General features: G+C 43.0%; 1 protein-coding gene across 1 annotated transcript in view; it reads right to left on the reverse strand.

Annotated features, from left to right (window-relative positions):
- CDK14 (cyclin dependent kinase 14) overlaps positions 1-25,187 on the reverse strand; it is a 261,117-nt gene that overhangs the window by 233,156 nt on the left and 2,774 nt on the right. Inside the window, exon 2 of the mRNA XM_089686476.1 lies at positions 24,262-24,325. Within this exon, the coding sequence (XP_089542602.1) occupies positions 24,262-24,325 (64 nt within the window). The remainder of the gene's footprint in view (positions 1-24,261; positions 24,326-25,187) is intronic.

Here is a 25,187-nt window from a genome sequence, read left to right on the forward strand (position 1 = left end):
TTTTTTCTAATGTTTTCATAATGTTGGTTAGATTTTCAAATGGTTAGTGGGGTCAAGTAGACGATGATTTTAATTTGTAGCGATGAGAACATTCCAAGGAAAAGGATGTGGTTTTTATTCAGGAAAAATCTTACATACAATGAGTATCGTATAGACACAAAAGAATCTTTGTTAATACGTCTGGGATTCCATTCATGTAGCAGGTCTGGATGAAGTTTTAACTTCCCTAGCGGTCTGATTATGTCAATATTTCTGTGCTCAAAGCGGTACATTTTTTTGCATGGAAATATGTTTTTTTTTTTATTGTAGGCCTGTAATTTTTAGGAATAACTCACTGAAATCTGTCCGAACAAGAGTCTAGGAAACATCCCGGGTATGTTAAAATTTGAAGCACGAAATCATAAATTATAATTTAATCATCATAAAAAATAATATAATAATAATACATTTAATTCAATAATATAATCAAACCAAAAACACTGAAATTTTAAATATAGCGCCAAGTTCGCACATCACTGAGCAAAGTCGCAAAATTGTTTTCAGTGTCTGATGACAAATTTCCCCCACGAATCATTATCACTCAATTCTGCAAGTGGTTCTGATTCACTATCACTGTTCTCTAGCCGGTCTAAAACCGCTTTTGACCAAAAGGGACGCTTTTTGGACCGCATGGACATGTCTCAGTTTCCAGGCAGAAAGAACAGTAAAAATGCAGGCAGGGCACAGGACAAAGCACTCGGGACAAAATGTATGTGAAATGCTTTGATACAATAATGTTATACTATGCGATTTTAGTGAATTTAGTGAATGTCACTTTTTGTCATTTTCAAATTTCCCGCCGTTCCATCCCCGTACGTCCCGACGCTCGCAGGGGACAAAACCTAGATGACAGATGCCGGCATCCGCCGGAGGACATTGCCGGGGACACAGCAGGAGAGACATCGCGGGAGCGCAGGACAAGGTAAGGGAAGAACAGATCCCGGAGCAACGCCGCATGGTAAGCCCGAGTGTAGCTCGGGGTTACCGCTTGTGGTGCTGAAACTTTACCCCGAGCTACACTCGGGAATACCTCCAGGGTGGTTAAAGGAGAAATTTGGGTTATTAAAAAAACAAGCATCCATAATCCCCTTCATGCTGCAGCATCACTGTGATGCTGCAGCTGTCCCCCTCCAAGGCTAAGCCTGAGAACTGATCAATCACATGAGCAGAGAGTGGTGACTTTCAGTCACCGCTCTCTGCTCTACCCCTCCATTGCTCACTGGAGCGATTGGCTGGAGTGGGCATGGGTGCAGCTGTCTTTGGCGAAGAGAGCTGGAGTCAGCTGTCAATCAGGCATCTGGGTGGATCCCAACATTGTCGTCGGAATCCTTCCAGAGCCTGGAGGGTCTCATTGACTTTATCCCACTGTCAACTGATTCTGGGCCACAGGAGAGCAAAACTAAGTGCATTCCTGTGACCCACAAAAGACGTATGGACAAAACACTTGGACAATACTTCTCTTTTAAAGGCTTTTGATTAAAATTAGTTGACTCAATGATGAAAAATTTTTCAGAATTTCCACACGAATGCTTAAATGAATTTCTATGTATGGCCAGCGTAAGAGTTTATTGCTACTACCTCTCACTTCCTGTTATGTTCTAGGAACAGAACAGTGAAGGAAAAAAGTCTCCCGAATGGGAAACAAAGTAAAACCCTAAAACGGGTTTTAACCATTATCTACGCTAAAAAGCAAGATACTTTAAACACATGAGCCTTTAAATATCTAGGTTCATCAAGTAACTGCATATATACCTTTTTAAAGTACAACAAACAGGAGAAAAATTATTTTAAGGTACAACAAAACCATCATACAAATATTATACTGCTAACACTGTCCAATTGTAATACATTTATAAAATCTGGTAAAACACTTGTAAGTATTGAACAGCTGTCAGCACATCCATCTCAGATGGACTGACATTTTGGCAATAGGCAAGGTGGTACAGCAAGTTGGAAGTACTCTGAGACCTTTTTATTCTATTTATCTGGTATGATTTAATTTTAATGAATGATGCATTTCAACTATCGTGTATAATTGGGGTTCTGGTGAACTCCGTTATCCAAGTGAAACTTAACAGACTAGATCAGTGTTTCTCAACCTTTTTTCAGTCAAGGCACCCTTTACAATTATGGACAGTCTTGAGGCACCCCATTGTAAAATGTAAAAAACTATTCTAACAGTTTTATAAACATAGCAACATGACCACACGTAGGGCACCCAACGAGAAAGGTGATGTATTCTTGCAAAGCAAATACACTATTGCACACTGGTACTGACTAGTATACCAATGTTTCTCTTCTCCATCAGTTTTTTTCCCCATCACTGAGCTAATGTGACCCCACCACTGATGGAGAGGGGCAGGAGAGGGTCAAAGAAGAATGCTGTGCAGGCAACTGGCATCCTCCTTATCAACTAATGTCATTGGTTGTTAGGACGCTGGCGACTAGAAGGTTGCAATGGTGCAAAATGAAAACCTGTGGCTTTGTGTAACTAAAAGGCAGACTTGTTCCACCCGCAGGCTTGTATACAAGTTTTGGCAATTTTTAGACATTGTGCCAAGTTATCCCTGAAGAAACCTCCAGGCAACCTGATTGAAAAAGGCTGGACTAGATGACACCTTAATATTCAGCCCATATTGTTGATCTCCCATTACTTTGATTCCTCACTACTGTAGGGTACAGTCTTCTCAGGATAGTAGGCTTTATTAAATGACTATCCTTTGATACTAATGTAGGTGATACAGGAATCTATCTTAGATCCATATTACGTTGAGTGCATACTTTTGATGTTCTCTTGGGATCTTCCTATCCAGACAATGGAAAAGAATTGCACACAGGTGGTCCTAGTCATTTTACTATAGCAGTTGGCTCAACACCATACTATACATTCACTGGCCACTTTATTAGGTACATCTTGCTAGTGCCAAGAAAATATTCCCCACACCATGACACCACCACCACCAGCCTGAACCGTTGATACAAGGCAGGCTGGATCCATGCTGTCATGTTGTTTACGTCTAATTCTGACCCTACCATCTGAATTTTGCAGCAACCAGTTTGTCCATTCTCTTCTGACCTCTGACATCAACAAGGCATTTTCATCCACACAACTGCTGCTCAGTGGATATTTTCACTTTTTCAGACCATTCTCTGTAAACCCTAGAGATGGTTGTGTGTGAAAATCCCAGTAGATCAGCAGTTTTTGAAATACTCAGACCAGCCCGTGTGGCAAACAACCATGCCATGTTCAAAGTCACTTAAATCCCCTTTCTTCCCCATTCTGATGCATAGTTTGAACTTCAGCAAGTCGCCTTCACCACGTCTAGATGCCTAAATGCATTGAGTTGTTGCCATGTGATTGGCTGATTAGCAATTTGTGTTACCAAGCTATTGAACAGGTGCAGGGGCGGACTGACAACTCATAGGACCCCAGGGCAATAGGGGATCATGGGGCCCCTGTGTCCTTGCCCAAACTCAAAAAAGCCTATGAAAAAGGTACCAGGGACATCTCATGGGGCCCCCTACTGACACCGGGCCCTTGGGCAGTGCCCGAGTTTCCAAATGGTCAGTCCGCCCCTGAACAGGTGTACCTAATAAAGTGGCCAGTGAGTATACATATAATTCTCTTCACCTTCTCCTAAAGAGGTGGACCTTTGGTTCGGGACACACTTCAAAATCCCATCGTCTCCCCATCACAGCTTTACATACACAGATTGCTCGTTTTCAATTCAATGGAATATACATGCTGAAGCATTATAGAAGAGATTGACACAATGAGACCATATAATTGATGGGTTTGAGGTGGAAATGTCAACAGTTGTTTAATAATTACAAGTATAATCTTTTACCAGATTTCACAAATGCTGTACAGTGGGGTTGATTTACTAAAACCAGAGAGTGCAAAATCTGGTGCAGCTGTGCATGGCAGCCAATCAGCTTCTAACTTTAGCTTTTTCAATTAGGCTTTGACAAAAAAAAATGGAAGCCGATTGATTTCTATGCAGAGCTACACCAGATTTTGTACTCCCCAGTTCTAGTAAATCATTGATACTATTGGACAATTTTCGCAGTATAAATGTTGTATGACGTGATTCCTATACCTTAAAGTTCCTTTTCTCCTGTTTGTAATATTTAGAATGCAGTATTGTAAGTCCCCTACATTACCAAAAAAAGAACCTAACAGATCGCCATACCAACACATGCAATGTTAGTGCGGCAATCTCCCCCACTGTGCCCTTGTGTTTTGATAGAGGGATTTCCCCCGCCAGAACATACTGATCAGCACTCGCAGCCATTGTCTGTGGGAGCTGATTTGTTGGATTTACGAACAAATTGGAATTAAGAATGAGCTCCTGAATCGGAACTCGTTTGCAAGTAGGGTACTTACTGTACAGCCTTTTTGGGTAAGATTTCTTGGAATCCACATGCATATTTATTGAAAACGTTTGACAGTACCTTTGCCTATTTTGAGAGTTATTACCCATGCCTGAGTGAAAATTGCACTTTTTACATTAAACTTCTCTGCAATGCATTGAAACTAGAGAAGATGAATTATAACAAAGGCATTGGTCTCACGTTCCTCAGATGTAAAGCCTCCTGAACCGCTAGGATCTCGAAAATCATTATTTCTATGTTGCAGTGCACTTTTGTAGTCACACGAGACCACAATTTGCTGGAAGAAGACAGCTTCTACAGTTTAGGTAACCCTTGCCCATCCCTCCATCCCATGTGATTCCAAACAATCGATTGTAGAAAAAGAATGCCCATCTCTAGGAATCTCTGATGCCGTCTTTGTTCTTAGACATCCATGAAGACACGCTGCTCTGTACACTGTAGACTGAACCTATACTGCTAGGGCTGCCTGCTTCTAGTGGTCTGTGGTCTCCACTTACTAAAGCAGCCATATTTAATCAATAATAATGTTTTCTAAAATCCTCAGAATGCACACAGCGCACCTGCAGGAAAATGTTTGTTTCTCAACAGGGGCGGACTGACCATTAGTAAACTCGGGCACTGCCCAAGGGCCCGGGGTCAGTAGGGGGCCCCATGAGACGCCCCTGGTACCTTTTTCATAGACTTTTTTGAGTTTGGGCAAGGACACAGGGGCCCCATGATCCCCTATTGCCCGGGGGCCCAAGGAGTTGTCAGTCCGCCCCTGTTTCTCAACAACACTGAAGTTTTGTTGGAGCAAACCTTTGGCGTTTTGGGCCAAACTTTTCCTTTTGCTTTGTACAGCAGAAAAATGTTGAAAACTCTGCCAAGTTTTTTATGTTTTTGATCCCCTTTGGAGATCTTTCACCTTATTTCCTGTCCCTGTGACATCAGGACAAAAACACGTGAAATAGGTGCCATCAGGGAAAGAAATAAGCATTTCTCCATTGGGTAATAAAAAACCAAGAGAGGACCACAATAAAGTTTTAACTACTGCAGCTCTCTCTAGACATACATAGTACGTCCAAGGCCTGAAGTATTCAAAACATCTGTATTGGTTTCCTTCAGCCAGCTCCCGACTTTAATGTAAAACTGATCTGGGGATCTGTATAGTCACCCAATCACTTTTACCATACTGCCACACATGTTATATATCACTGCAAACACTAGAGTGAGGGCAACAATTCTAGACCCCCTATTTAGGGCTAGCTTACACCAGCATTAGCCCTCTGAAGAGCAATCTGCAGAGGATCAGAGGCATTTGACAAGCATTGAGAAGGAATTATGTTGCTGTTTTTTTTAACCCCTAAAAACCTGCACCACTGTTCCACAACCACGTACATTACATAAGGTTGCAAAGTGGTCCCATTCAGATGAATAAGTTGTGTTCGACAGGCGGTACTACCCGCCAAGGTGGACAATTTTTTTTATCACCCCCATCTGCAGCTTAAAGTGTTACTAAAGCCACAACAGTAAAAACAATCTGTATACGCAGTAAAGCATGCTCTGCTATGATCCTCCCCTTCTTCTACTGTCCCCAATCAATCTGCTCATAATACAGGGCAGCAGTAGCAAGACTGCACATGCTCTGTTGGTGCATATTAGTAGAGAGTTTTTTTTTCGTGGGGGGGGGGTGCACATGATCAGCACAGGGCCAATCAGCACTGACAGAAGGTCAGGGGTCATGTAGCCTCATAGGACAGTCAGAGGAGAAATAGCTCCTCCTACAAAATTAGCCAGTGCTTGGCCGGCCACTGATACAGGTCACACAACTGCTATATATTGCTGATGAGAAAAGGTATTTAGCAGTTTATATTTACTAAAATAACTGCATTTCCATGTTCTGTGTACTGTGGGGGACCAGCTATAGTGAATGCAGGGTCCGGGGAGACCAGATATAGTGAATGCAGGGTCCTGGGAGACCGGATATAGTGAATGCAGGGTCCGGGGAGACCAGATATAGTGAATGCAGGGTCTGGGGAGACCGGATATAGTGAATGCAGGGTCCGGGGAGACCGGATATAGTGAATGCAGGGTCCGGGGAGACCAGATATAGTGAATGCAAGGTCCAGGGAGACCGGATATAGTGAATGCAAGGTCCAGGGAGACCGGATATAGTGAATGCAGGGTCCGGGGAGACCAGATATAGTGAATGCAGGGTCCGGGGAGACCGGATATAGTGAATGCAGGGTCCGAGGAGACCAGATATAGTGAATGCAGGGTCCGGGGAGACCAGATATAGTGAATGCAGGGTCCGGGGAGACCGGATATAGTGAATGCAGGGTCCGAGGAGACCAGATATAGTGAATGCAGGGCCTTATGGTTTACTCTAAACTGATGAGCTGATGGGATATAAAGGACGTTAGGAAGAAGTGGCCTGAATTATAGTGTCGGTCTGCCTTGAAGAAGCCCAATTGTTGGACCAAGGAGGAAGTTGGGCAGCACTGGAGTGTGGAGAGGGTAAGTAAAATTAAATGATATAATACATTATATATATATATATATATATATATATATATATATATATATATATATATATGGGCTGGGAACCACCTCTACCTCTGCTCATGTCCCCTTAGTTTGCTCTTTCTAAAGGAACTAAGGGAAACAGTGTAAAAATCCAATTTACTCCTTCCCTCCCCCTCCACCCATCCATCAATCAGGGTGCATTTGGAATCCCACTTTCCGCAATTAAAAATAGGTAAACTGCACTTTTCAAGACATTGGTTATGCTGTCTTGTGTTGAAAGCGCCTGTTTATTACTCGGAGATTTAGAGGCTTTAGATGGGTTTTAAGTTGCATTTTCAAAATGGCAGCCCTCGTTCCTCACCGCACAGAACACTTTGAAAGTGCACATTTTCTTTCCAGTGCTACAAAGTTCAGAAAGCTTAAATGGTTCTATTTGAATGTATGAGTCGTATTGCGGGGATTTAAATATATTCATTACTGGGAATCTGAAGATTTCCTACTCTCAGTGTGAAGTCATTAGATCTGAAATTTGAAGTGTCACGGATGTCACAGAGGAAGGCCATTGGCTTTGCTTTCCGAAATGTTTTTTTAAAGTTCTAAAGGCATCGCCAGGCACACATTTGGTACACGCAAAGGGGATTTAACATTCTGGAATAATTCGCATGCAAAGGATGGCAGCTTCCAAGTCAGGCTTTCAAATGTATCTCCTGGACAAATACAGTTTTGGGAAAGAAAAGTATGTTATTGATTTTTGCAGAAACTACCCCAAAATCCCCTACAGCCTTGCAATCTACTGGCTTTATCCAGAAGACAGAAAGGTCTAAGATTGAGTCCAGACTGGCGAGACCCTTTCTCATTTGGTAATGCAGCAAACATGCTCTCAACTTGGTGTAATAAATTCCAGTGTGTCCAGGACCCTATCGGCCCCGCCCCAGAGGAGCCAGCAGCAAGCAGTAGCTTGCCAATGCTGCTATTCTGAGTGGATAGTTCAAGCTCATTTTTTTTTTCTAATTTTGTTATTTAGGTCTTTCCTTGTTACACACCTCTGGCCGATGCTCTTTAACCACCTCCACACCGTATATATACACACACACACATATACAGTGAAGGAAATAAGTATTTGATCCCCTGCTGATTTTGAATGTTTGCCCACTCACAAAGAAATGATCAGTCTAAAAGTCGAATGGTAGGTGTATTGTAACACTGAGAGACAGAATAGCAACACAAAATTCAAAAGAAATGCATGTCTAACAAATTATACACCGATTTGCATGTTCATGAGGGAAAGTATTTGACCCCCTATCATTCAGCAGGATTTCTGGCTACCAGGTGTCTTTCATACAGGTAACAAGCTTTAACTATTTTTATGCTGCTAACATTAGTAGATAGGAAGGTATGTTATATTGTCTACATTTTTTTTTTGTACATTTCTTCAGCTGCTTCTCGATTTCTGGCCTACAAAATGTCGTCATATATCCCAGGAATCTTCATGGGAGGAGGGGGGTTTAGTAACTAACTAAAATTCATTAAAGGATAAGTTAACCTTTCATAACGCGTTACATGTTACACCGATATTCAGGATGTAACACGTAACATGTTATGAACGGACTGGAACCTGCACCCCCCAATTCCCCTTTATGACAGCTAGTGGGGAATCTTCTGCCCCACTAGCTGTCACAATTTTTACCAAATGCAGCCATGCTGGGCTCCGCCCACCTGGCTGCATCACTGATTCACAGTGTTTTGTGAATGAGAAAACTACAAGTCCCAGCAGCCTTTGCAGCTGTCGCTTTGTAGTTCTCAATAAATTACCACGGTGCCGTGAGTGCTGTTGTAATTGAGTCTTTCAGTCAGTAAGTATCAGCGTCCCCATACGAGGAAGCAGATACACTGACAGGTCTGCAGGAGACCTGCATGGCACCAGTGTGCCTTTATTATTTTTTGTTGAAAGGTGAACTTATCCTTTAAAGTGTATTTTTTCCTGAAAATATGCATTTGATAAACCACTGTGCAAATAAAGTGTGACATAAAAAAAACTTGCAACATCCACCATTTTATTTTCCAGGGCCTCTGCTAAAATATATATATATATATATATATATATATATATATATATATATATAATATGTTTGGGTGTTTCAAGTAATTTTCTAGCAGAAAAAAAAAATTACAGAATTAGCATTAGAGAAATGTCAAAATTCACCTGGAGGACAAGTGGTTAAAATGTTCTTGCCACTCAGGGGTAGACAAGGTCTATATTGAGCTAATGATTTCATCACATTACGAGATACAGAATTACTCATGACAACATACTCTATGCCAGTAAGCTGACAAGTATGTCTGCCTCATGTTGGCCACCATGCTTTTTGAGCCAGCCTGTGGTGGACTTCTCCTCCGCTTTCTGGTGCAGTACAGAACTAATACAGGATAAGCAGCCCTCCAATCAGCTCTGTGCCCAGGCAGCAGAACGAGAGGTACTTCGTCGTTACCCCCCAAAAAAAAATCATAACTCCAGGCAAACTGCTAAATAAAGTATGAAATGTATATAAGGGAGTTTTTTGGTCTACCAAAATATTTGTATTTCTGTCCATCTAGTTCAGAGATTTATACAGCGCAGCCCTGGCTGGCAAGCCAGAAGACCTGATTTTTTTCTGTTGTAGTTAAAGTGATTCTAAAGGCTTTTTAAAAAAAAAAAAAAAAAAAAAAAAACAACATGTCTATACTTACCTGCTGTGTGCATTGGTTTTGCACAGAATGGCACGGATCCTCCTCTTCTTGGGTCTCCCACAGGCTCTCTCCTAGCCCAATGCTCCTGTCGGGTGCCCCTACAGCAAGCAGCTTTCAATGGGGGCACCCACTGCTCTGTGTGTCCATTCACACACGGAGCCTTGGCTCAATCCCGCCCTCTCTCTCTTCTCACTGGCTGTGATTGACAACACTGGGAGCCAATGGCTGCCGCTTTTGTCTCAGCCGATGAGAAGAGGGAATCCTGGGATAGCCAAGACTCCAGTGCATATCACTGGATCGAGAGGGGGCTTGAGTATTAGGGGGGGCTGAGGGGGATACCGCACACAGGTTTTTTACCTTCATGCATAGAATGTATGAAGGTAAAAAACCTTGAGCCTTTAGAACCATTCTAAGTTACATTTACAGGTATTGCCCCCCCCCCCCCCCCCAGTCTGTGATTGCCTATTTTAGGCTCAGTTCACACAGACTTGGGATCCGACTTGCGAGACCCCAAGTTGCATGGCATGTGCAATCCCATGTTAGTCAATGAGAGCTGTCTTAATTGGCACTACTGAAGTCGCTCCGACTTTAGAAAAGGTTCCTGTGCTACTTCAAGGCGACTTCTCTCCGCCTTGTGCCCATAGACTTTAATGGAAGTCGCCTCCAAGTCAGATCCTCATCTATATTGATGTGATTTGGATTTGAAATTACAGGAAGATTACCCAAACATTCCCTGAAAGTTGCTTCAGAGTTGCTTCAAAAGTAGTACAGAAGTTGCCAGGAAGTTGCCTGGCAGAGTTGCTTTGTAAGTCGTGTGACTTTCAGACCGCAATGGTGTGAACCGAGACTAACTACTGCTGACTACTTTGTCACAATAAATGATATATAACCTGCGCTCAGAACAAACAATACACGCCCAATAGTTGAATAAACTTAATTAAAAACAGTGAATGGATAGGATGCTGCTTCTAGAAGGAACAACCTTCTCAAATAAATTACAAACATATAAAAAGCGCTGCCCAAATAAATGATAACAATTTAACTTAACAGGGGCGGACTAACAACTCATGGGGCCCCCGGGCAAAAGGGGATCATGGGGCCCCTTTGTCCTTGCCCACACTCAAAGCACACCAAAAAAAAGCCTATAAAAAAGGTACCAGGGGCATTTCATGGGGCCCCCTATTGACCCCGGGCCCTCAGGCAGTGCCCGAGTGCTTGAATGGTCAGTCCGCCCCTGCTTAATAATCATATGTATAATAAACGAATAAAGTCCATGGTGTGAAATCGATACGCGCAAGTGCTGCTTTCACAACCAAGAAGTGATCCGTGCTCAGTGCTCCCCGCCTGTGTGCCCCCCTACTCACCGACTGTAATAGTGAAACAAGAGTCGTTCACACTTTGGTGGGACATGCAGAGTTATGCTCGGTCTTGTAGTCCTCCCGATTTAAATGATGTTCATCATCCTCAGTGATCCCGACATGGTGCCATAATATGGAATATGTGAATATAAGGAATGGAGTGAGGCATCCACATAGTGTAACTCAGTTTATTAACTACTTCCTCTTGTCCCTCCGGGAGGGCGTCATGTGACTTTCTTCCCGGATCGTGCTTTGTGAGTACCCATAGGGCCGCTGTGGCGAGATCTGTCACCGGCTGTGTACCTCGGACATGGCTTATGACAGATCTGTGTACCGGCCCCATTGCCAGTACCATGTGACCTGCTGTGACCAATCACAGCAGGTCACATGACAGTTGTATACAATGGATGGCTTCCTCTCATGCCATCCATTGTATACAAGTGTGTCTAGCTGTGAATGATCACATGCACAGGCTGGGCCAGTCACAGCCCATCTGTGTCATGTGATTAACTGTGGCCAGTCACAGCCTAGCTGTGTCATGTGATTAGCCATGGCCAATCACAGCTAATCTCAACAAAAAAGTGAATGAATCTATTTCATTCAGTTAAATGCTTGCTTATAGCAAATAAATTCTTTGCTATATGCAATCAAAATTGTGTAAAAAAAAAAAAAAAATACTGATCACTTCCCCAAAGTAGTACAATGTTATTATGGTAACATTATACTATTTTGATCATAGTGTAATATGAAAAAAAAATCTTAATAAGAAAGAAAAAAATTTAATAAAAAAAAAAACAGTTATATGATGACTCAGTACTGCACTGGTGACAGTATGCAAAAAAAAAAAAACTTGTGAAAATTTTTTAATGTCTTAATTTTTCTAAAAAAATGACAAAAAAATTACAACTTCTAAAAACTCGCCATGCCTCTTATGAAATACGTCGGACTGTCTACTTTGCAAAAAGGGGTCATTTGGGGGATATCTGTACTGAAATTAGATTGGCTGTAAGTACTTCAGGATTGATCAATTTTCAGATATATCCCATATTTTGTGAACTCTATAACTTTCCTACAAACTAAATAATAAATACTGATTTGGGTTATTTACACCAAAGACATGTAGCAGAATACATCTCGGCCTAAATTTATGAAGAGCAATTATTTATTTGCAAACTTTTATAACAGAAACAAAGAAACGTATTATTTTTTTCAAAATTTTCAGTCTTTTTTTGTTAATTTAGCAAAAAATATAAACCCCAGCGGTGATTAAATACCACCAAAAGAAAGCTCTAGCTGTGTGAACAAAGTGAACAAAATGATAACATTTGAGTTTGAGTAGTGTTGTATGACCGCGCAATTGTCATTCAAAGTGTGAGAGCGCTGAAACCTGAAAATTGGCCTGGGCAGGAAGGGGGTAAAAGTGCCCGGTTTTGAAGTGGTTAAATACAAGCGGACACTTATTTTTTCTCTGGAAACATGTGAGTGCAATATGACATAAAAATGCCAGCTAGGAAGGCAGTACACCACTGCTGTGCTCCAATCAATGGCAATGACGTCATGTCAACAAGTTTCGCCCCTCCCACTGGGCGTCCTCAGAGGCAGGATGCCTTCCTATTAAAAACTGACCACACTAGGAATGAGAGAACAGTATGGCCAGTTATCTAGCTGTGCTGGGCACTCAGCCTGCTCTCCAATGTTCAGACTTATCCTGATACACCCCCCCCCCCCCGGACAGCCACTCACTGGGAAGACCAGTGTGCTGCTGCCTCTCCTCCTCCAGCTCTCTGTGCTCCTTTATGCAGCTGAGAACGGAGGATGTGTGATCGCTAATATAAAAAAAAAAAAAAAAAAAAAAAAAAAAAAAAAAAAAAAAGGTATTTTATAATGTTTTTCATATCTCTACACAAATGTTTTCCCTTTCATTTCGGTTTTAAACTGAATGGGTTGTTTTACAACATGAGAGTCCACATTTAGTTTAAACTTGCTTTTAAATGCGCTCTCTCTCTCTCTCTCTCTCTCTCTCTCTCTCTCTCTCTCTCTCTCTCTCTCTCTCTCTCTCTATATATATATATATACATATATACAGTCAGGTCCATAAGTATTGGGACATCGACACAATTCTAACATGTTTGGCTCTATACACCACCACAATGGATTTGAAATGAAACGAACAAGATGTGCTTTAACTGCAGACTGTCAGCTTTAATTTGAGGGTATTTACATCCAAATCAGGTGAACCGTGTAGGAATTACAACAGTTTGCATATGTGCCTCCCACTTGGTAAGGGACCAAAAGTAATGGGACAGTTGGCTTCTCAGCTGTTTCATGGCCAGGTGTGTGTTATTCCCTCATTATCCCAATTACAATGAGCAGATAAAAGGTCCAGAGTTCATTTCAAATGTGCTATTTGCATTTGGAATCTGTTGCTGTCAACTCTCAAGATGAGATCCAAAGAGCCGTCACTATCAGTGAAGCAAGCCATCATTAGACTGAAAAAACAAAACAAACCCATCAGAGAGATAGCAAAAACATTAGGCGTGGCCAAAACAACTGTTTGGAACATTCCTAAAAAGAAGGAACGCACCGGTGAGCTCAGCAACACCAAAAGACCCGGAAGACCACGGAAAACAACTGTGGTGGATGACCGAAGAATTCTTTCCCTGGTGAAGAAAACACCCTTCACAACAGTTGGCCAGATCAAGAACACTCTCCAGAAGGTAGGTGTATGTGTGTCAAAGTCAACAATCAAGAGAAGACTTCAATAGAGTGAATACAGAGGGTTCACCACAAGATGTAAACCATTGGTGAGCCTCAAAAACAGGAAGGCCAGATTAGAGTTTGCCAAACGACATCTAAAAAAGCCTTCACAGTTCTGGAACAACATCCTATGGACAGATGAGACCGAGATCAACTTGTACCAGAGTGATGGGAAGAGAAGAGTATGGAGAAGGAAAGGAACTGCTCATGATCCTAAGCATACCACCTCATCAGTAAAGCATGGTGGTGGTAGTGTCATGGCGTGGGCATGTATGGCTGCCAATGGAGCTGGTTCTCTTGTATTTATTGATGATGTGACTGCTGACAAAAGCAGCAGGATGAATTCTGAAGTGTTTCGGACAATATTATCTGCTCATATTCAGCCAAATGCTTCAGAACTCATTGGACTCCGCTTCACAGTGCAGATGGACAATGACCCAAAGCATACTGCAAAAGCAACCAAAGAGTTTTTTTAAGGGAAAGAAGTGGAATGTTATGCAATGGCCAAGTCAATCACCTGACCTGAATCCGATTGAGCATGCATTTCACTTGCTGAAGACAAAACTGAAGGGAAAATGCCCCAAGAACAAGCAGGAACTGAAGACAATTGCAGTAGAGGCCTGGCAGAGCATCACCAGGGATGAAATCCAGCATCTGGTGCCGTCTATGCGTTCCAGACTTCAGGCTGTAATTGACTGCAAAGGATTTGCAACCAAGTATTAAAAAGTGAAAGTTTGATTTATTATTATTATTCTGTCCCATTACTTTTGGTCCCTTAACAAGTGGGAGGCACATATGCAAACTGTTGTAATTCCTACACCGTTCACCTGATTTGGATGTAAATACCCTCAAATTAAAGCGGACAGTCTGCAGTTAAAGCACATCTTGTTTTGTTTGTTTCAAATCCATTGTGGTGGTGTATAGAGCCAAAAATGTTAGAATTGTGTCGATGTCCCAATATTTATGGACCTGACTGTATGTATATATATATATATATATATATATATATATATATAATTATTATACAGGATTTATATAGCGCCAACAGTTTGCTCAATACTTTACAATATAAAGAGAGAATCAATTTTATATATATATATATATATATATATATATATATATATAAATGTTATTATTAGATTTATTTTTACATATTCTAGTCCCAGATTGCTCTTTGACCATGAAAGTAAAGCTGTGGCACCTAGCATTATTAAAACAATAAATATGCCACAAGTGCGCAAGGGCTAAGCTGACTGATGGCCCGATTGTGGCGTTCCTCATTTTAGGAAAATCTACACCAAGTGAACAGGGCTCTAATTCTGAGCGAAAAATCCCAGAGGAGAACGTTTGCTGGAAGACACAAGAGCATTTGTATCAGACCATTCAGTCAAATACGCTGCCAACTTTCCCCAAATACTCGCAGTGAACGGTAACCGGCTTTGAAAACGTGAAGTGCGCATACAATGAGATTATTTAATGTACATGTTTCACTTCATTATAAAAATATAAAAATAAAATGGGTTGTGTAGATGGATCCTGCAGAGGGATGGAAAACATTCAGTGAATAAACGGTCTATAGGGGAATGGTTATTAAAGAACATTAGAAATCATTTATGTCCAGGATGTTCTGTTAAATAACCCCAAATTAGAAAAACAACTCCTCCAGTCAGTGGCATATAGAAGAATTAAACAATCCAGCGTGCCTATGTGGCTGTTCCCTGTCACTCCTGTCAGAACTGAGACCTAAGCAATTATAAGCAGGACCAGACCTAGGGGTAGGCAGCAGAGGCAGCTGCCTTGGGTACTTCAGCAGGAGGGGGCAAAAGGGAAAAGAACTGCAACCTATGCTCCTTAAATAGTTAATAGCTCATAGAAGGGGTCATATGCAATATCTGCTCTGAAGTGCTACGCATTAGTTGTGCTTAACGCTACTTTCCGTTGAAAAAATGCATAAAAAAAACCATGTGCATTTTTGCTGCAGTGTGTTGCATTTTTTATACATTTTTCATAGCATTTTTTCTCACTGGACAAAGCATTTCCCACAAGTGCATTGCATTTTTTTATGAGTTTTTGATGTGTTTTTTTTTAGATGCATTCCCCATTCATTTCAATGGTGAGGTGTGTTTTTGGTGTGTTTGTTTTATCTGACTGAACATGCCCCAAAAATGTAGCAACCATGATTTTTTTTACATCGTAATGGAAGCGCAATAGACGACTGTGAAGACACACAAAATTTAAAGGGAAGCATTTTTCTTCAGCTTTTCTTGCACTTTTTTTTATACAAACGCACTTCATAAACTGCTCCGTGTGAAAGCAAGTCTATGAGTCAGCTGATGCACTGAAAACAAACTTTGTGGCTGATATTTAGACCTCATGCACATTGGACGTTATAAAAAGCCAGTAGTGTTAGCTGTAGAATGCCGTGTTAAAAATGGGAGTTTTGTCGCCTTTTTTTACCATTTCGCTTTTTCAGTGGTTTTTAGCATTTTGTAGCGTTTGCTTTTTTTTAGCAAAGCTATACTCCCACAAAGACTCAAAAACCCCAGATAGTCGCATTTTTTAGTATTTGCAGTATTAGAGCATTTTTACAGTTGAAAAACTCCTCTTCAAATGCAGTAGTTCTGGGTTTTTTCCAGCCTGAAAACGCCCCTGCCAATAAATGCGGATTAAAGCCTGTGTGTGTATGGACAGAATTGGATAACATGCTGGGTTGTTTACTGGCTGTAGAAAAAAAAAATGCCTGATGCCCAAAATAGCAGCTGTAAAAATGCACAGGAGGCCTTGGTATTATTTCAAGGGAGTAATTGCACTGAACCACCATAACAACTCTATATACAGTGTGTCTGAAAGCTGAAATCTGGGCCAAGCACATATTTATTTATTTCAGGAAATTATATAGCGCCGTCAATTTACGCAGCGCTTTACATAACTATTGTACATTCACATCAGTCCCTAACCCTCAAGGGGTGTACAATCTAAGGTCCCTAACTTACATTCCTACATACACATATTAAGGCCAATTTAGACAGGAGCCAATTCACCTACCAGCATGTCTTTGGAGCGTGGGAGGAAACCAGAGCACCCGGAGGAAACCCACGCAAGCACAGGGAGAACATGCAAACTTCATGCAGGAGGCGCCATGGTCGGGAGTTGAGCTCATGACCCATTTACTGCAATGCAGACGTGCTAACCACTAAGCCACTGTGCCGCACACAGGGGCGGACTGACAACTCATGGGGCCCCCCGGCAATAGGGGATCATGAGGCCCCTGTGTCCTTGCCCAAACTCAAAAAAGCCTATGAAAAAGGTACCAGGGGCATCTCATGGGGCCCCCTACTGACCCCGGGCAGTGCCCGAGTTTCCAAATGGTCAGTCCGCCCCTAGCCGCACATATTGTTTACATATAAGTGGCATGAGTGTTCTTAACCACTTTACCCCCCTTAATGACCAGCCCATTTTTTACTGTTCGGCACTGTGCTATTTCAACTGGTAATTGCGCAGTCGTGCAATGCTGTACCCAGCCTTTTTTCACACAAATAGAGCTTTCTTTTGGTGGTATTTGATCACCTGTGCGGTTTTTCATTTTTGCGCTATAATCAAAAAAAGGCCGCAAATTAAAAAAAATATATATATATATATATTTTTCACTTTTGGTTATAAAATGTATCCTATAAACTCAAAGTTAGTCATAAATTTAGGCCAAAATGTATTCTGCTCCATGTCTTTGGTAAAAAAAAAATCTCAATACATGTATCTTAATTGGTTTGTGTGAAAGTTATAGCGTCTACAAACTATGGTATAGGTTTTGGAATTTGCACAGCTTTTACTTTCTGACTGCCCTTCACATTTCTTGAGGTGCTAAAATCCCAGGGCAGTAGAACAAAAATGACCCCTTTTTTGGAAAGTAGACACCCCAAGGAGTTTGCAGAGAGGAATGTTGAGTCCATGGAATATTTTATTTTTTGCCAAAATTGTTTTGAATGACAATTTTTTTTTTTTTACACATCATTGTCGCTTTAATGATATATTGCTCATGCATGTATGGTTATATGTGGAATAACACCCCAAAACACATTCTCCTACTTCTCCCAAGTATGGGGACACCACATGTGAGAGACTTTTTGCCAGCCTAGCCACATACATGCCCCCATAATCCAATGACCACCTCCAGGCTTTCAAAGGGCATATTTCCTCTCCTGTGCAATAAGTCCATCCGTGACATTTCCTTGCTACTAAGTATTCCACGGTCAACTGTGGGATTATAACAAAGTGGAAGCAACTGAGAACACCAAGTGGTAGGCCACGTAAAATGACAGGGTGGGGTCAGAGCATGCTGAAGCGCACAGTGTGCAGAAGTCACCAACTGTCTGCAGTCAATAGCCAAAGACCTCCAAACTTGGTGTGGCCTTCAGATTAGCACAAGAACAGTGTGTAGAGAGCTTCATGGAATGGGTTTCCATGGCTGAGCAGCTGCATCCAAACCTTACATCACCAAGTGCAATGCAAAGCGTCGGATGCAGTGGTGTAAAGCATGCAGAGCAGTGGAGATGTGTTCTCTGGAGTGACCAAACACGTTTCTCTGTCTAGCAATCCGATGGACGTGTCTGGGTTTGGAGGTTGCCAGGAGAATGGTACTTGCCTGACTGCCCCCTAGTTCCAGTGAAGGGAACTCTTATGGTGTCAGCATACCAAGACCTTTTGGACAATTTCATGCTCCCAACTTTGTGGGAATAGTTTGGGGATGGCCCCTTCCTGTTCCAACATGACTGCACACCAGTGCACAAAGCAAGGTCCATAAAGACATGGATGAGCGAGTTTGGGGTGGAGGAACTTGACTGGCCCGCACAGAGTCCTGACCTCAACCCCATAGAACACCTTTGGGATGAATTAGAGTGGAGACTGAGAGCCAGACCTTCTTGTCCGACATCAGTGCCTGACCTCACAAATGTGCTTCTGGAAGAATGGTCAAACCTTCCCATAGACACCCTCCTAAACCTTGCGGACGGCCTTCCCAGAAGAGTTGAAGCTGTTATAGCTGCAAAGGGCGGGGCCAACTCAATATTGAACCCTACGGACTAAGACTGGAATGCCATTAAAGTTCATGTCCATGTAAAGGCAGGCGGCCCAATACTTTTGGCAATATAGTGTATCTACAGCCATTGTCTGCAAACTTCTGCTGCTTTCGTAAAGCACATGTGTGGTGGTAAAGAGTGCGGGCTTTAACGCCCACATGCCGCACATGCACATCCATGGACCAGGATTGGCCAGAAAGGGCTTTATAGTTTATTTTATAAAATCTATTTTTTATATTCAAAACCAAGACAAGGTTGGCAGAAGCGTGAAGAGATTTTGTACAGAATGGATTCCAGTGAAGGTTTGATAAAGTCTTGCTGGGAATAAATGGCAGATTTAGATTTGTGCCATGGGCTCCTGGAAGAATTCTTAGACAAGATTCAAGTTTTCTTTTAATAATCTCAGAAACGGGGAAACCATATGTGAGACTGAAGAGCTCACCTCCAGCACCACCTGCTGGTGAAAGCTTGTATAGCTGCCTACAGATACAGGTATCCAACTGCTTGGCCTTACAAAGACCCTGACACCAGCTTAAAAAATGCAAGTGTAAGCACAGGAAAATCATCAATTGCAGTGTACTCCTTTCTAAAATTTTTATTCACTTGCAATATGCCTTTGAACTTGCTATAAAAATTGACTAGTTGTTTGCCTATCACAACCCCCTCCCTTCTTGCATGTCATAGCGTCTCCTCTTCTAGGATTGTCTAATTACATTATGTGCTGCCCCAGCAAATCCACCCTTCCCCTCACATAACCTTTTATATAGCAGCTGAGGGAAGGAGAGAAATGGAATACTATAGAGCAGTGAATCCAAACCTCAAGTACCCCCAACAGGTCATGTTTTCAAGATTTCCTTCACCATGCAGTGGTACTTTAAATCATTGCCAATGGCTTGGTAATTATGAATATTATTTTATCCAAGGGAAGTTTCCAAAACATGGCCTGGTGGGGGTACTTATGGACTTAGATTGGGAAACTCTGCTATGGAATGTCAATTGAGGGACAGTTCTGGAGCTGCTGACATCACATCCAAGATGGTGGCACCAAGCAGCAGTCTCAGAGCTTTTGGATATAAGAAAAACTCTGCAGAGCCTGGTCTAGTAGCGCAGGGAATTGGATAGGCAATTCTTCTTTTACAAGTCACCTAAACAAGCAAACACAGCACAGATGCAGCAGCACTGCAAGGGAGAAGTGTCAAATTTCTCAGAATTGGGTTTTAAAGTGTTACTAAACCCACAACAGCAAAATCAGTCTGTCGATGCAATAACCCCCGGTTCACATATATGGGGCCATGCGGTCCGCGTTTTGCGCGGACACCAGAGCTCATTCATTTGAATGGACTCCCATGCCCATGACATGCAGAGAAGTCCCTGCACTTCTGAAAATGCAGCCCACACAGGAACCTTGGTTCCCAGTATTGTTGCAGTTTCCAGTGAGGGCGGCGTGCCATTAGAATTAATGGCACCTGCCCACGAGTCCGCATTCCTCTGTGTGAGTGGTGCAGTTGCATGGATTTTTGTGCTGATCCGCAGCGGCACCACCCGCTCAGATCTGAACCTAGCCTTAAGCATGCTTCTTATACTCACTGTGGAATCTAAGGGGTTAATCCGCTGCATTGTGTAAAAAAGGCAGTTTGACTCTGATTGCTCTGTTCCTCTTGTTCAAGTATCCACCTCTTATCTCCTGATAAGACAGATGGAACCATAGGCATGTTGCACATGCTCAGTTTGGTGTGTAATGTTAGAGAGCTTTTTTTTTTCTTGGGAGAGCGCATGTGATCAGCACAGGCCAATCAGCACTGGTCAGACAGAGGTAAGGGGTTCTGCATCCTCCTAGAGCAGAATGAAAACTCTTCCTAAAAGCTTTAGCTAGTGCTCAGCTGGACACTGATAGAAGTCACAAGACTGCTGATGAGAAAAGGTATTTAGCCATTTATATTTATTAAAATAATTGCATTTCCATGTTTTGTGTATTGTGGGAGACCAGATATAGTGAATGTGGGGTCCAGGGAGACCAGATATAGTGAATGCAGGGTCCGGGGAGACCGGATATAGTGAATGCAGGGTCCGGGGAGACCAGATATAGTGAATGCAGGGTCCGGGGAGACCAGATATAGTGAATGCAGGGTCCGGGGAGACCAGATATAGTGAATGCAGGGTATGGGGAGACCGGATATAGTGAATGCAGGGTCCGGGGAGACCGGATATAGTGACTGCAGGGTCCGGGGAGACCAGATATAGTGACTGCAGGGTCCGGGGAGACCAGATATAGTGACTGCAGGGTCCGGGGAGACCAGATATAGTGACTGCAGGGTCCGGGGAGACCAGATATAGTGACTGCAGGGTCCGGGGAGACCAGATATAGTGACTGCAGGGTCCGGGGAGACCAGATATAGTGACTGCAGGGTCCGGGGAGACCAGATATAGTGACTGCAGGGTCCGGGGAGACCAGATATAGTGACTGCAGGGTCCGGGGAGACCAGATATAGTGACTGCAGGGTCCGGGGAGAGCAGATATAGTGACTGCAGGGTCCGGAGAGAGCAGATATAGTGACTGCAGGGTCCGGGGAGAGCAGATATAGTGACTGCAGGGTCCGGGGAGAGCAGATATAGTGACTGCAGGGTCCGGGGAGAGCAGATATAGTGAATGCAGGGTCCGGGGAGACCAGATATAGTGAATGCAGGGTCCGGGGAGACCAGATATAGTGAATGCAGGGTCCGGGGAGACCAGAAATAGTGAATGCAGGGTCCGGGGAGACCAGAAATAGTGAATGCAGGGTCCGGGGAGACCAGATATAATGAATGCAGGGGCCGGGGAGACCAGATATAGTGAATGCAGGGTCCGGGGAGACCAGATATAGTGAATGCAGGGTCCGGGGAGACCAGAAATAGTGAATGCAGGGTCCGGGGAGACCAGATATAATGAATGCAGGGTCCGGGGAGACCAGATATAGTGAATGCAGGGTCCGGGGAGACCAGATATAGTGAATGCAGGGTCCGGGGAGAGCAGATATAGTGACTGCAGGGTCCGGGGAGAGCAGATATAGCGAATGCAGGGTCTGGGGAGACCAGATATAGTGAATGCAGGGTCCGGGGAGACCAGATATAATGAATGCAGGGTCCGGGGAGACCAGATATAATGAATGCAGGGTCCGGGGAGACCAGATATAATGAATGCAGGGTCCGGGGTTTAGTAACACTTTAAGGATGGCTGGGGGAGTGGTAAAAGCACAACTCAATAGTGTTTTTTTTTGCCTTATGGTTTACTCTACACTGATGAGCTGATGGGATATAAAGGACATTAGGAAGAAGTGGCCTGAATGATAGAGTGTCTTTTTGCCCTGGAGAAGCCTAGTGGTGTTGGACCAAGGAGGAAGTTTCCATGTTCTGTGTCCTGTGGCAGACCCGATATAGTGAATGCAGAGTCCTGGGTTTAGTAACACATTAAATGTCATTTTTGTTTAGGGAGTGCTAGGCGAGGAATTACAGACTTTGTATTTCTGAGCAAAGTCAGCTGCAACTTTTAAAACTCACATTATACAAAGATGTGACACTACTGCCACCTAGTGTTCAGAATATGGTGCTGCCACTGAGAAATTTCCTTGTTCAAGCATGAAATTAAGAAAACGTACTACATTGCGGATGTGATGGCTGCATTAGTCCTTTCTAGCAAGCACAGAAAATACCTGTTGACCTTATCAGAGGTGCAACATCCTTATCGCTTCCTGTGAGCTCAGCTGAAAACAAAAACAATCATTTCTAAACTACTGATCCCATCACCCCCACAATGTAATGGCGATGAACAAGGGGGGGGGAGGGACATTTCAAGTTCAGCCTGCGTGTCAACCATGGCTTCTTCCGTAGATACAGTGGAAGAGTAAGGCTGGCCATACATTATACAATTTTCTTGAGAATTTTGCTTTAGATTTACCAAAAACCATATAATATGAGGTCAAACCTAAACAACAGTTTCAATTGTATCCAATTAGGCAGGTCCTTGCACTACATAGTTGAAGGTAAATCTAAAGGAAATTGGGCAGAAATTGAACAGAAAATTGTATAATGTATGGCCAGCCTAAGCCTTGCCATCCAGGGACCGGAAGTGTGTTCCTAAAATGATTACCGGGTGAAAATAAAAAGGGAAAAAAGTTTGAAGAACCTTCACAAAGACACCTGACCTGAGACCTGGGAAGCTTCAACATAATCCGTTTTTTTGCTTTTGGGTCTAGATATACCTTCATTGCCGTTTTAAATAACTACTTTTTGGAAGCAGAACTAAAACCGAATTTGTAAAAGACAGAGAACAGGCAGCCAGGGGCAGACTGACAACTCATGGGGCCCCCGGGCAATAGGGGATCATGGGGCCCCTCTGTCCTTGCCCACACTCAAAAAAGCATATTAAAAAAAAAAGGTACCAGGGGCATTTCATGGGGCCCCCTACTGACCCAGGGCCCTCGGGCAGTGCCCAAGCGGTCAGTCCGCCTCTGCAGGCAGCTTGATTGTAGAAGAGACATGCCACCAGGGGCGGACTGACCATTTGGAAACTCGGGCACTGCCTGAGGGCCCGGGGTCAGTAGGGGGCCCCATGAGACGCCCCTGGTACCTTTTTCATAGGCTTTTGTGAGTTTGAGCAAAGACACAGGGGCCCTATGACCCCCTATTGCCCGGGGGCCCCATGAGTTGTCAGTCCGCCCCTGCATGCCACACACTTACCTGTCTGCTCGCTGTCTTCTATTGACTGTACACTGAGCTGCACATTCCCAGATTACAATTGACCTTCCCTGATTCCTCCTTTCATCCTCATGCTAATGAAATATTTGAACAAAACCATTTGTATGTTCATTATATTATATTTTAGGAATGGGAAGTGATATGATGTCATCACTGGGTCTTTGCACTTCTCTATGCAATGCAGACAGTTCATGGCTAGTGGGGAGGTAGTAATCTTACATACATTCCTGAAAATATCACAGCACTCTGCTTAAGTACTCCTTTCAAAACACCCAGCCCTGCTGCAGGCAGCAGACTGGATCTTGGAAAGAACTATGTAAGTATCAGAATGCGTTTATGGGTGCAGTAAGTAACATCAACAAGCCCTGCTGATCCTCCATGAATAAAATAACTAAAATCCAATGAATGAAAGATCAGCCAGGGACAGTCAGACTGGAGAGTGAAGGGGCTAGATGACACTGGACGTCCTCCAGCCAGAAAATGAGACTGGCGCTGTCTGACTTGCTGCAGCTTCTAATGCACATTGTGAGAAGCTCACAGTATGCAGTGAAATCAGAGTAATTTCAGTCCAGGAGAGCAGCCTGTACAACTGTGCAAGAGTGAAGGGGAGGCTGGAGGTCAGATGGAACATGAGCATAAAGAAGTATATGAGAGTCCAGATAAATGGTCCAACGTACCTGGCTTGAAATGTGGTAAAGAGCTGACACCCGGCCATGTCTCTTCATTGGGTGTTCCAAGGATCTGAAAGTCAGAGATCACATTGCAGTCAGTTCTGATACATAAAGCAGATTTCTCTAGTAAGGCAATTAAAAAATGCAGAGCACTGGTCCGTACCCCGAACCTACACTTCCGATTCCACTTTCGGTTCACACCATAGAAGCGCAGTCCAGATGCGTTTCTGCATGCATGTTTTTGATGTGTTCCGGTTCATTTTTTCCCCTCTCTCATTTCTTCAATCTAAAAAGGGACAAGTGCGTTCCAGTGCTTTCCATTGCGTTTTACCGCGTTCCTGTACCATTCTGTGCAGAACAAATGCAGCCGGTTCTACTTTTTCTGCAACTGAAACGCACTGGAACTGCAAGCACTGATGTGAACTATGACATTGATAATCGTATAACTTACTTTCTGGGCATTTTGGATGCAGAAAAAAAAAAAAAAACTGAAACCCACGTAGTGTGAAATGGCCCTAAAAGTGTTACTAAGCCCACAACAGTAACATCAGTCTGTATATGCAGTAAAGCATGCTTGTTATACTCACTGTGGAACCTAAGGGGTTAATCCTCTGCATTGTGTAAAAACAATGTTTGATCCTGTCTTCCCCTCCTCTAGTTCAAATGTCCATGCTCACAAGACAGACTGAACCCGTAGCCCTTCTGCACATGCTCAGTTTAGTGTGTAATGCTATAGAGGTTTTTTTCTTAGGAGAGTGCATGTGATCAGCACAGGGCAAATCAGCTCTGTCCAGACAGAGGTCAGGGGTTCTGCATCTTCCTAGAGCAGAAAGAACACTGATAGTCACAAGACTGCTCTAACTGCTGATGACAAAAGGTATTTAGCAGTTTATATATACTAAAATAATTGCTTTTCCATGATATGTGTACTG

Source organism: Staurois parvus, unplaced genomic scaffold, assembly GCF_062004578.1.
Source record: "Staurois parvus isolate SC_StPar_1 unplaced genomic scaffold, SC_StPar_1.0 ptg000400l, whole genome shotgun sequence".
Lineage (NCBI taxonomy): Eukaryota > Metazoa > Chordata > Amphibia > Anura > Ranidae > Staurois > Staurois parvus.